Here is an 11,250-nt window from a genome sequence, read left to right as displayed (position 1 = left end):
GGAACGTATTGATTAGGACAACACTGGCATCTTAGCTACTTCTCATATGCATGTTATTTTAATCTGCCAAAGTAGTATGTAAAAGGTGTAACTACTTTCAGTATTTCATTCTCCCTCAAGCGGACAGGACAGGACAGGAGGACCTTCAGCTGGCTTGATTCGCATTACAGAAACGTTTTTGAAACTGAAGATGGATATTATCTACTTCGCGGCACTTTTCTTGGTTATTTGTATTTCAGTAACATTAGGTTTGAAAGAATCTCATTATAAAAAGACAACCAGTGGAACTCCAGCCGTTTTAGTCAACTCCCAGCATCTTCAGGCACAGGAAGTCTTTGGACGAGTGTCATGTGCCATGCTGTGTTCCCGCATGTCATGCCAGGAGTTCCAGTTTTCAGACACAAGCAGCATGTGCATCACACGACACGCAGAGCCAATATCTGACGGCGTCATTAACCCAGGGAGTGGCTTGTTTGACATCTACGACAACGAACAAGGTAACACATAACATTTTGTTGTTGAAAACAAACATTGTATTGTCCCCGGCATATACTTATTGCTGAAACAAGGGGATTTAAATTTGGCACAGAGTTACTTTAATAAGCTGCAATCATTTTTGGATATGGAGACACTTGAACTTCCATATGCGTGAGACGCCATTTTGACTTTCAAAATGGCGACCATCAAAAATCTCTAATTGTCAATATGTCTGGATCTATGTCAACTACAATCTACTTTTTGGTGGCTAATTGTACATTTTGGGGGGTCAAGGAATTCAATGGTGTTAGTTACAAGTGCCTATAACTGCCGCCATATTGAATTTCAAAATGGCGTCACTGAACAAAAACGTCCAGAAACACATTACCACATCTACTAGTCTCAGCACTGCAAAAGGAAATGATGTTTACAATACTATCTAACATTACTCAACTCAAAAGGGAAGATTACTGAGCGATCATGGATGTGTAGCATTCACCCATGTTCAACAGTAACTGATGCTGATTAAGTGTTACATTCGCCCTCACAGGCGCACAGTCCGGTGCATTTTGAGGGCTGACTTCTTGCATTTGCATTTCCCTCAGCACCCCTTCTGGTAGTGTTGTCCAGAGGGGTTGAAACTGATTTTCACTCTTGTACCAGCCCCAGTCGCATGGAGATGGCAGAGTGCAGCATGTGACAAGAGCCTGTCCCCAGCAATGCCCGGCTTAATATGCAGCTCTTTTGATGTGTTGCTCAAGAGCTGCTGCGTGGGAGGTATTGCTTTAAGAGATCTTCCTTTCCTTGAGAACAGCTTCTTCCTCAGGAGGTTGACATCAGTGCATGTGCTTGTGGGGTCATAGAGTAAAACGACAAATCTTTCAACAGTTGACAGGACGTCTGCAGGCACCTCGCTTGGTGTGGAGGCCAGATTGAGGAATGGAGCTATAATCTCCTGGAACACATCCCATGCAGCCCTTGCTGTTATCTAGCCACGGCCTGCAAATGTCGATACCGTGTCACAACCTGTGACAGCATGGAACACTGGAAGTACCTTTGACTTCCCATCATTTGGGTGTCGGCCTCCTCATGGTTGCATGGGGCCAAACTGGTGATGTCTTCAAGGGGTGGGACAGTGAGTACCAAATTCCCGTCTGTGGCAACCAACTGCTTGTGTGGTGAGTCAATGTATCTCACAAGTTGTCCAGACAAGAAACTGAACAGCTCTTCCATGTCTTCACCAACACAAAGAAAGTTCTGCCAGTTTCCGGGGAGCACAGCAGCGGCAGTGACACGCCTTCGGATGCCTTTGCCACGGTTGGCCCATGCAGTAGCTTTGAGGCTTCCAGACTTTGTGTAGCAATCCCAAACTTAGTCAAGGTGAGATCGATGTTCTAGCTGTGATGCAACATATGGAACGAACACATCTGTTGCATATTCAAGGAATGTTCTGCTGCCACCTGGCTTCAGCATCTGGACAATGGCAGCCCCATCGAGTATGGCACAGGTGACATGTGGTGCATCCGTTTTCTTGTTGGCAAGCTCTTCTATGGGCTTGAGTAGGTCTGACTTGCTGACTCGAAGCTGTCCTTCTTGGGAAAGTGCTGGTGGGTAGGCTCGGTTCTCATGCTTGAACATCTCATCCAGATCACCCTCCCTTGTTTGGCATGCAATATATAGTCTTGAAAAGAGTTCTGAGTCATCCTTTGCTGAAGCTAGCTGCTGCTTATTCTTGCTAGAAGCTGTGGCTTTGGTAGAGCTGAACAGTGGCAATTTGTTGCGGTTGATGAAATCACTCAGTGGCTATGATCTGTCAACCAAACGCTCCTTTGCAAAGGAGTTGAACTTTTCTTTGCCAATTTTGAGGACATTCTTCAGAGTCTCACCTGCTGTTTCGGTCAATATTTCTTTGTTGTCAAGTACCAGCAAGTGGGTACTTTGTTCCTCAAATGGGTTCCCCATCTCTTCCATGACTGACCTGAGTGCACGGACATCTTGGCCAAATTTGATCTGTGCTTTGTTTGTTTGCTCATTGTGATGTAATTCCGTGGCTTTGTCCTGCATTAGCCGCAAAGATTCAAACTCTGAGATGACTCGTAAAACTTCTGGGCCGGAAACCATCCAACCACGAAGTGCTATGGGGTCTTCTGTGAGGCCAACGGCACCACCATCTCCCTTGATACACGCATTATTTTGGTCATGTGCCTGGTCTGTTGCAATTGCTGGGAAGAGGCGATTGGTCTTCTTTGCAGAGAAATGTCCTCCTTTGAACTTGTAAGCAACATCTGGGTGTTTTTTCCGGAAGTTCTAGCATGTCCTTCAGATGTACTGGAAGCCAGCGGTCATAGTGGGTATGGTCAAGTGCAAAAAAACATGCGCAGAGCTCTGCCAAAGCGTCATGGTAAGTCTTCCGCAGTCTTCATGGCAGCAATTTCAATGTGAAGACCACCTAAGATTATCACAAAGTGGTTTTCCCCGTGCGTGTCTGGCCAGTTCGATTGTACTTGCTTGGCAATCGCATACAGTGGCTGGTTGAAAGTCACAACAGGTGTTTGCCCTGGATTCAGGTGGATGATAGCTTCCTTTACAATATATATGGCATGGCGGATCATTGCCACAGAGTGAGCTTGGTCATGAAAGAGTGGGAGCAAAGCAGGTGGGTTGACTGCAACATGATCTAGTGGTTGGATTTGTGCATGATGTGCAGCCAACGAAACGTTTCCTGGACTTTGACCACCACTTTGCACGTCACAACATTGTTTCACAGTTTTCAGCCACACTTTCTCCTTGGCCATTTCCTCTTGAGGGATAATTCTCTCCAGGGACTTTTGCGTTCGGGCTGGAATAGGTGGGTTCCTATCATGTGAAGTGACTGGCTGTACCTCTGTGTAATAGCGAGGAAGCAGGTCAACAACCTTGACTCTGGTTGCACCCCCCGATGACAACAATGGCACTGTCCCTTCCCCTTTCTGCATGGCCTGGTGCTGTATGAGCGAAATCCCTGTTCCATGGAAGGAGTCTTGCGATGTGGTGGAACTGGACTTGTGGTCAATATCATCTACAGCCAGGAGGGGCCTGGTGTGCAGACCACATGCTCCAGGTGATATCGCTCACAAACACTATTGCCCAACTCAGCAGATATTCTGAGGACTCGGTCATATGAAATGCTGATTCCTAGACCAGAAATGGTATGTAGCTGCTCTCTTTTTCTGGTGTGCGTATGCAGCATCAAACCAACCTATATTGGCAGCAGTATTTCCTGGTTGATGTTGTGCCTGACATGGGTGACTCATTGTGCTTCCTTCCTGGCATTCTTGATGCTGTTGTATTTTAGCAGCTAAGCTATTGCCAAAGATGCTGGGGAACGCTGGCCTGTTTGATCCTTGACACCAGGCCCTTCTAGTATAATAGATAATTATATCAGAACGAGTGTTGACACACTGTCTTCTTGGCATGTGTCTGCAAAGGAACCACTGAAATACGGACCAAATGTGAACAAGTCTCTTCTCATAGTATTTTGAAATACAAGTTAGCTTGAGCATATTCTGTAACCACCCCTACCCCACACGCACACACACGAAAAAATGAATTTGAGACATCACTGTTTTTTGTGGCATAGATGGCTAAAATAACAAAATATTGTGTTAAATACTTATTGTTTACTGTGCCACCATCTTGAAATTCAACATGGTGGCAGTTATAGCCACATGTATCTTAGACCATTGAATTCCTTGGACCCCAAGAAGTGTATAGCTGACATAGATCCAGAAACATTGACAATTATAGAATTTTGATGGCCGCCATTTTGATTTTCAAAATGGCGTCTCACGCAGGTGGAAATTCAAATGACTCCATATCCAAAAGTGTTAACAACATAGTAAAGTAACTGTTTGCCAAATCTGGTGCTTGTATCACAAAATGCACAATACTTTCAGATTTGGGGGCTATGCCGCTGCACTATAAATAAACTCGAAGGAAAGTTTGTCATTTACATTTCAGGAATCTTGATTGAATTCGTGTCCACATTGTGTTTCTTTGTCATTTTAGATTTTGTTCTTTTGTACTTTAGAAATTCAAGTATGAGAAAAACGGAAGCGTAATTACTACATTAATTCAATTGACAGTGCCCAACATAGCCGTCATATAGCTGGAATATGGTTGTGTGCGGCGTTAAACAACAAACAAGCTTAAAAATACGCCATTTATATCATTTTTGTCACCTTTGCAGATCCTAGCACATGTTTTGAGATCAGGAAAAACAACCCAACAGCTGAAAGTGGAGAGTACAACATCTTGCCCTTGGCTCCTCAGTTTAAGGGTGCGTCAGTGAAGGTCTACTGCCTGATGAATGACACGCACCAGCTGGAGTATGTCACACTGCCAAATAGGAACATTGGAAACTTTCCTAAAAGGTCGAACAGTGGTTGTACAAATGAACAGCCTTTTTTAGTAGCTAATGGTTTTGGAAAAGACGGAGTAACAGTGTTTCACAGAATCAGAGTTCAGCCATCGGTAAGTGCCTATTATAATTTCAGTTTCTGTCATGTGGTTGGTTGGTTTGTTGTTTAACGCCGCACTCAGCAATATTCCAGCTATATGACGGCGGTCTGTAAATAATCGAGTCTTGACCAGACAATCCAGTAATTGACATCATGAGCATCGATCCACGCAATTGGAATCGATGACATGCATCAACCAAGTCAGCGAGCCTGACAACCCGATCCCGTTAGTCGCCTTTTACGGCAATCATGGGTTGCTGAAGACTTATTCTACCCCGGATCTTCACGGGGCTGTCATGAATCTTCACGGGCCGCATCCATCAAGGTATTTGAAAAGCTACGGTGTGGAGTTTCCCCATCCTACTTCGTTTGCTGAATATGAATATCATCAGGGAGAAGGGATGGCCCAATTGTTGTGCATCCCATAGGCGTACCAGGTGGGTTCGAATCACAGTCCTCTCCGGCTGTGTGTCTAGGTTTGTCGGTAAAGTGATAAACACATAACACCTGCATCGATGTTCCTCCCAAATCAAGCTGATATGCCCGTACATTACTCATACTTACAGCTACCAAGGGCCTGAAAAGTGTAGGGTGTTTTGTTTGGTTATATTGTATTTATTACTTTTAACTTCATCTCCCCATTTCGATCGAGCCATGAAACCAGAATACAAATAGTTGTATGTGTCTGAAGTCATTCACTATATTATTTTTTATAGGAAGTATTGGTTTCCGCTAGCCATTTTCAAATTGCAGGGAGTTTTGAGAAAATGAAATTATTTCCCTTCTGCTCCTAAAAATGTAAATAATCAAATTTAGAGACTATATTGTGTTCTTCTGGTGTGATTTTAAACGTATCTGGAGAAATGGTATATTTCTTTGCTTTAGACTATGACTGTTGTGAGAACTGACACCACCTTCACAAGCGGGAACAAGACGAAGCCACATACATTTGGTTCAGCACGAGATTGTTACTCATATTCTGGAAGCTGCAAACGAATAGGAACCTTTCACATCGACACACTGGCCACAGGGATGAAGTTCTCCACCAATGTAAGTGATTTTGCTTGCATTATTAAGATGCATGAAAAACCGGGGTAGAATAGGTCTTCAGCAAGCCATGCATGTCGTAAAACGCGACTATGCTTGTCGGAAGAGGCAACTAACGAGATCGGGTGGTCAGGCTCGCTGACTTGGTTGATGCATGTCGTCGTATCCTAATTGCGTAGATCGATGCTTATAATATCAATCACTCGATTATTTACAGACCGCCGTCATATAGCTGGGATATTGCTGAGTGCGGCGTTAAACAACAAACCAACCAATCGCTGTCTTGATAATGGCGAAGTTCATACTTGTTATGTGAAAGGAATCAAAGCACATCCATTCATATCCAGCTAACGTGGACTCGAAAAGGAGCACATGCCAAAGTGCACAGTATCACCCGGACACAGAATGGCGCCGTCATTGATCTGGTGTGTGGAGGCTGGTGTGGGGGATGCGATCCTGATGGAGACATGGTCCTCTACCCAAACAATCTGGATATTCAGCCATAGGTCAACTTGGTTTGTGTGGAGGATGGTGTGGATTGTGTTAAGTGTCGATTCCAAAATTGAAATATTAAGTTCACCCAGACATCTGTACTTAAACAAATTGGGTGTGAAACAAACAACCTGCCATCCACAATTGTGCAATAAAATGAACTTGGTTTACAAATCAGTACAAGTTACTGCACAGCAATTACAATGTCCGTACACGGTGGGATGACAGTACAATATTCAATGTCAATAATATGATAGTAGGGATCAATCCGGAAATTCAGTCATAAGCCCTGTGTGTGGAGATGTTGTGGACGGATGGATGGTCAGGATTGTGTGATCCTGAGTGAGATGTGGTTTTGAAACATGGTGTTGTTGATGTTGATGTTGCGGATGATTTTCGAAATCAGTCTTGGCAAGCATATCTTATATAAGCTTGCAAAGTTTCATTCATGTAACTTCAGTAAGTTTAAGAGAAAACTTGTCCCCATTTCACTCAGTATGCTCTTAGTTGAAAGCATGGAGCAAGGGCCATAAGTCTGTAACAATGAATTAAAGACACCAATTTTCGAATTCATTTAAGATCATGACCAGTGATGGGTCCTGCGTGCGCATCCAAGATGGCGGTACATCCGTTTCCGGTGGTGTGCGCATCCAAGATGGCGTCCTATCCGTTTCCGGTGGCGTGCGCCTCCAAGAGGGCGTCGCCTCCGTTTCCGGGGAAGGGGAAAAACCCAGAGAAGCGGTCGTAAAAGGTGGACAAGATCGACATTGTCGGTGTTGTTGTTGTTCTAAACATAGACGTGGTGGCGGCGGCGGCGGAGGGGAAGGAGGGAGGAGGGATTCAGGGAGGAAGGAAGGCGGGAGGGGAGTCGGGTTCTTTGTTTTTTGTTTTGTTTTGGTGGGTGTGTGGCGATGGCATGTGAAAAAGATAGCTCACTGAGACGAGATTATCCTACACAGTCGACGACTCTGCCACTTTGTTGCTAGGTTGACGTCATATCGGCGAAGGATCTTGCAACAACATGCCACAAATCATGTCATCGGGTATGGTGATGTGTTTGTAAACTTTGAGGTGTAAGGTTTCGTTCCACAAGGCGATCGTGTATTGTAGCCCACAGTGACAGTCGTTCGTCTAAGTTAAAAGTCGGTGAGTGGCGAATTTAAAGGGGCTAAAGGTGTTGGCTGAATTCTAACGGTGAATTGCCAGGCACAGACATGAACGTGATGTAGGTATATGCCTACGTGATGTACTTCGTGTCACTCCCATGCAAACAGGGTGCCACGCGTGACGACAACAGACGTTGACGTTGATCCATAGGATGATTATTATTAAGAATGATGCCGAGGAGTCGGTACTCGTGAAGGTCGACAGGCGTACTGTCATTCGTGTCTCCATGCACACGTCATGTACTTCGTGTGTTTCCATGCAAAACGTGGTGTCATGTGTGTGTGTCTTCAAACAGACGTTGACGTTGATCCATAAGATGATTATTATTATGAATGATGCCGAGGTGCTGGTACTCGTGGTGGTCGATAGGCGTACTGCCATTCGTGTCACCATGCGCACGTCATGTACTTCGTGTGTTTCCATGCGCACGTCATGTACTTCGTGTTTCCATGCACACGTGATGTACTTCATGTTGCCATGCAAACGTGATGTCATGCGTGTGTGTCTTCAAACACACGTTGAGCCACAGGATTATTGATCCTATTTATTATTTTATAAGGATAGAGAGAGATCGATAGACATACGTGGTGTTTGACTCGTGTCTCCAGGCACACGTGGTGTTTCACGCGTGTATTTATACATATTTATTTTGATTTTGAGACGCACCATGGTGGTGTCACGCGTAGGCGTGTGCCTCCAAGAGGGCGAGGGGGGAGGGTGTGGGTTCTTTGTTTTGGATTGTTGTTGTTTGGGTTGGCAAAGCAACCAGGGTGGGTGTCTATTAGTCTGAACACCATGTGGACTCCATCATGTCTTACCAGGCAGCTGATCTTTCAAGCATGGCCTTTCTCTTTTATCTATTCTTTTTTCTTCACTTTTACAACGAGCATGGGCACTGACATGACAGACGCACAGACAGACAACGTAGACGACATCTCAACTCAACCTCTACCCTCGGTTCGGCACTCTATTGGAGTTGAGATCAATCAAGACACAAAGAGTCAGTTCAATTTATTCCTGTTTAATAATGTACAACAACATAGATATAGGGCAAACAATGTGAAATAATGCGAATAATGCGAAAAAGTGGATGACATCCTTCGTCATCGACATCACACAGGTAGCCTGCTCAATGTTGCAACGAGTGCTGCTGTGGCTGCTGCTTCTGTTGGTGAAGGTGTTACTGCTGCGGCTGCTACTGCCGCTCTGTATAGTGCTGAGATGAGTGCTGGTGTTGCTGCTGCTGGTGAGGGTGTTGTTGTTGCCGCGGCTGCTTCTGCTGCTGCGTGGAGCGCGTCGAAGAGTTCTGTTAGTGAGGGTGTTGCTACTGGTGCTTTTATGGCTGTGCGGGTGGTGTCTGCCACTGCCACTGCCACTGGTTTTTGTGTGGGTGCTGTTGATGAGGGTGCTGTGGTGACTGCCACTGGGTTTGGTGTGGGTGCTGCAGCATCTGAGGTGTCCATCGGTGATGGTGAAGGTGGTGGTGGTGAAGACTGCGCTGAAGTTACTCCTGTTACCACGGCGACGAGTGCAGCTGTTGCTGCTTCTACTGCTGTGGCTGTGGCGGCTGTGGCTGTTGCTGCCGCCCAGGATAGTGCTGAGGCGAATTTTTTTGTTGCTGCTACTTCTCGGGGTGTCCCCTTCGATGCCCTCACACCTGCCGGGCATTGCGCCATCTGTAGTGCATTGATGAACACTTTTAGTGAGGGTGTTGTTGCTGCGTCTGCAGCTGCATCTTCTTCTTTCTGTGTGGTGGCTGCTTCTGCTGCTGCTACGGGTGTTGTTGATGGTGTTGTCTGCTATGAGTACTGCTGCAGCAAGGGTGCATGTGAGGTTACTATTTCAACGAGTGCTACTGCTGCTGCTTCTATGGCTGCAGGTGTTGCTGCGGCTGATGCTAGTATTGCTGTCCATAGTGCCGAGTCGAGTTGTTGTGCTGCTTTCACTTGTTCTGAGGGTGTTGTTGTTAGTATGGGTGCTGCTTCTGCCGCTGCTGACGCTGCAATGAGTGCTGAGGTGAGTACGTCTGTTTCTTTTAACGTTCCCTCTGCTACCACTGCGGTAAGTGCTGCGACGTGTGGTGCTGCTGCTTTTTGGGCTGCTTTGAGTATGGATGCTGTGAGCGCTGCTGCTTCAGGTGTTGGGGTTGACTTTTCCACGTAGAGTTCCATGCTGGGGATGCAGATGCCATACTCCGGAGGCAGAAATGTGTCCACAACACTCGTTAACTTCTCATGCATGCAGTCATGGGAAGCTTTGTACAAGGCGCTTGTTCTCATCATCTCCCAATGTAGAACTAGCTGCTCCCCCAGGATGTCCGCCATGGCACAACGGAAATGCTCGCTGTTGAGAACATACTCATCCTTGTCCCCCTTCTCCTTCTTCTTCTTCTGTTTGATGATGATGCGGTAGTGGCCATTGTTCTCATACGGTAGTAGTAGTCGGAACATGATGATGTTGTTGCTTGGACCGTTCAGTGAAAAGTGATGACCAGGGAACGTTGGTCGTATTTAAAGACACTGACACTCTGCTTTCTGATTGGTGGAAAATCCGACCTTCTGATTGGATGGTTTCTGTCCCACACGCCACCCAACAGTGTGGTACGTCCTTAGTGTTTCTTTTCCAAAGGGTCAGGCTTGTAGCGTGAGAGAGAAAGCACAATCTCGGTTCGACCAATCAGAGCCCACCCTGGTCCGAGCGCGGCCTCTGATTGGTCGACAACCCAGACTTCGGATTGGTCAGATTTCGATCCGTTTTTTTCTGTAGGGGTTCATGTTGATTCAGTTTCGATCCGTCGTTATGAAACCCCGATGGTAAATCATTTTATAGAAAGTCATCTCTGTACCCAAAGGGGAGCGTGTCTACAGGCAGTCCTGTGGTTTCGTCGTAGACGAGACGTCGCTTGTCGTACACGGTACGATAGTCTTTTCGGGAGGGTCGGCTCACAAGAGCATTTTCGTGCCGAGGTCCTTTTCGAATGATCTGATGAGGGTAATCCAAACTGATTTTCTCCCCCTCTTTCCCAAGCCGCTGTCCCAGTATCAGCCCCTTCATGGTGTCAAAGTTGAGATGTTGTTGGTTTCGGTAATTCAAAGTGAACCCTCGCACTTTGCAGGTCGTGCGCGTTTCATCGGGTCTGGGGTTCATTAACTCATAGCCATAGTTTTTGGGACATCCTGACACAAACGTCTTGATGGTGTTTCCGTCCAGTTCATCTGTAAACTCACCCAACGAATGACCCAGCTCTGGATTCTCGTCGTGGGGTCGATGAATGTAAATGACGCTGTCCGAGTCAAAGTACAAGACCCTGCGACCCACCAGAGCAAGGTTCTCGTACAGCTTGAGACGTGCTTGGGCAGTCACCCAAGCAGCGATGGCGACATTGAAATGAGAATGAGGGGTTTGGAATTCTTTCTGCTGGGTATAGGTCACTTCCACCATGTGTTTGTTGACAACGGTGACATCCTCGATGGTATTGCGTTCATCCCTCCACAAGGTAAGGTACTGTACAGGATCGTTCATATAGACGTTCTGAATGTAGTCTACCCGTTGTCCAAACTTGCCCCAG

At 46.1% G+C, this 11,250-nt stretch overlaps 1 protein-coding gene and 1 pseudogene across 1 annotated transcript; one reads left to right on the top strand and one right to left on the bottom strand.

The window, feature by feature from the left end:
* Nucleotides 1-355: 355 nt before the first annotated feature.
* Nucleotides 356-6,529, top strand: LOC139460735 (A disintegrin and metalloproteinase with thrombospondin motifs 9-like). The gene is made up of 4 exons (XM_071242212.1): nt 356-497; nt 4,706-4,989; nt 5,862-6,026; nt 6,371-6,529. The coding sequence occupies exons 1-4, from the start codon at nt 356-358 to the stop codon at nt 6,527-6,529; spliced, it is 750 nt and encodes a 249-aa protein (XP_071098313.1).
* Nucleotides 6,530-8,794: 2,265 nt separating this feature from the next.
* On the bottom strand, nt 8,795-10,132 carry LOC139460374 (ice-structuring glycoprotein-like; annotated as a pseudogene).
* Nucleotides 10,133-11,250: the final 1,118 nt, after the last annotated feature.

Source organism: Haliotis cracherodii, unplaced genomic scaffold (assembly GCF_022045235.1).
Source record: "Haliotis cracherodii isolate W230 unplaced genomic scaffold, xgHalCrac1.p SCAF_14, whole genome shotgun sequence".
In the NCBI taxonomy this organism is placed as follows: Eukaryota; Metazoa; Mollusca; class Gastropoda; order Lepetellida; family Haliotidae; genus Haliotis; species Haliotis cracherodii.
Note: the sequence above shows the minus strand (reverse complement) of the source record. Positions and strands in the feature narration are given on the sequence as shown.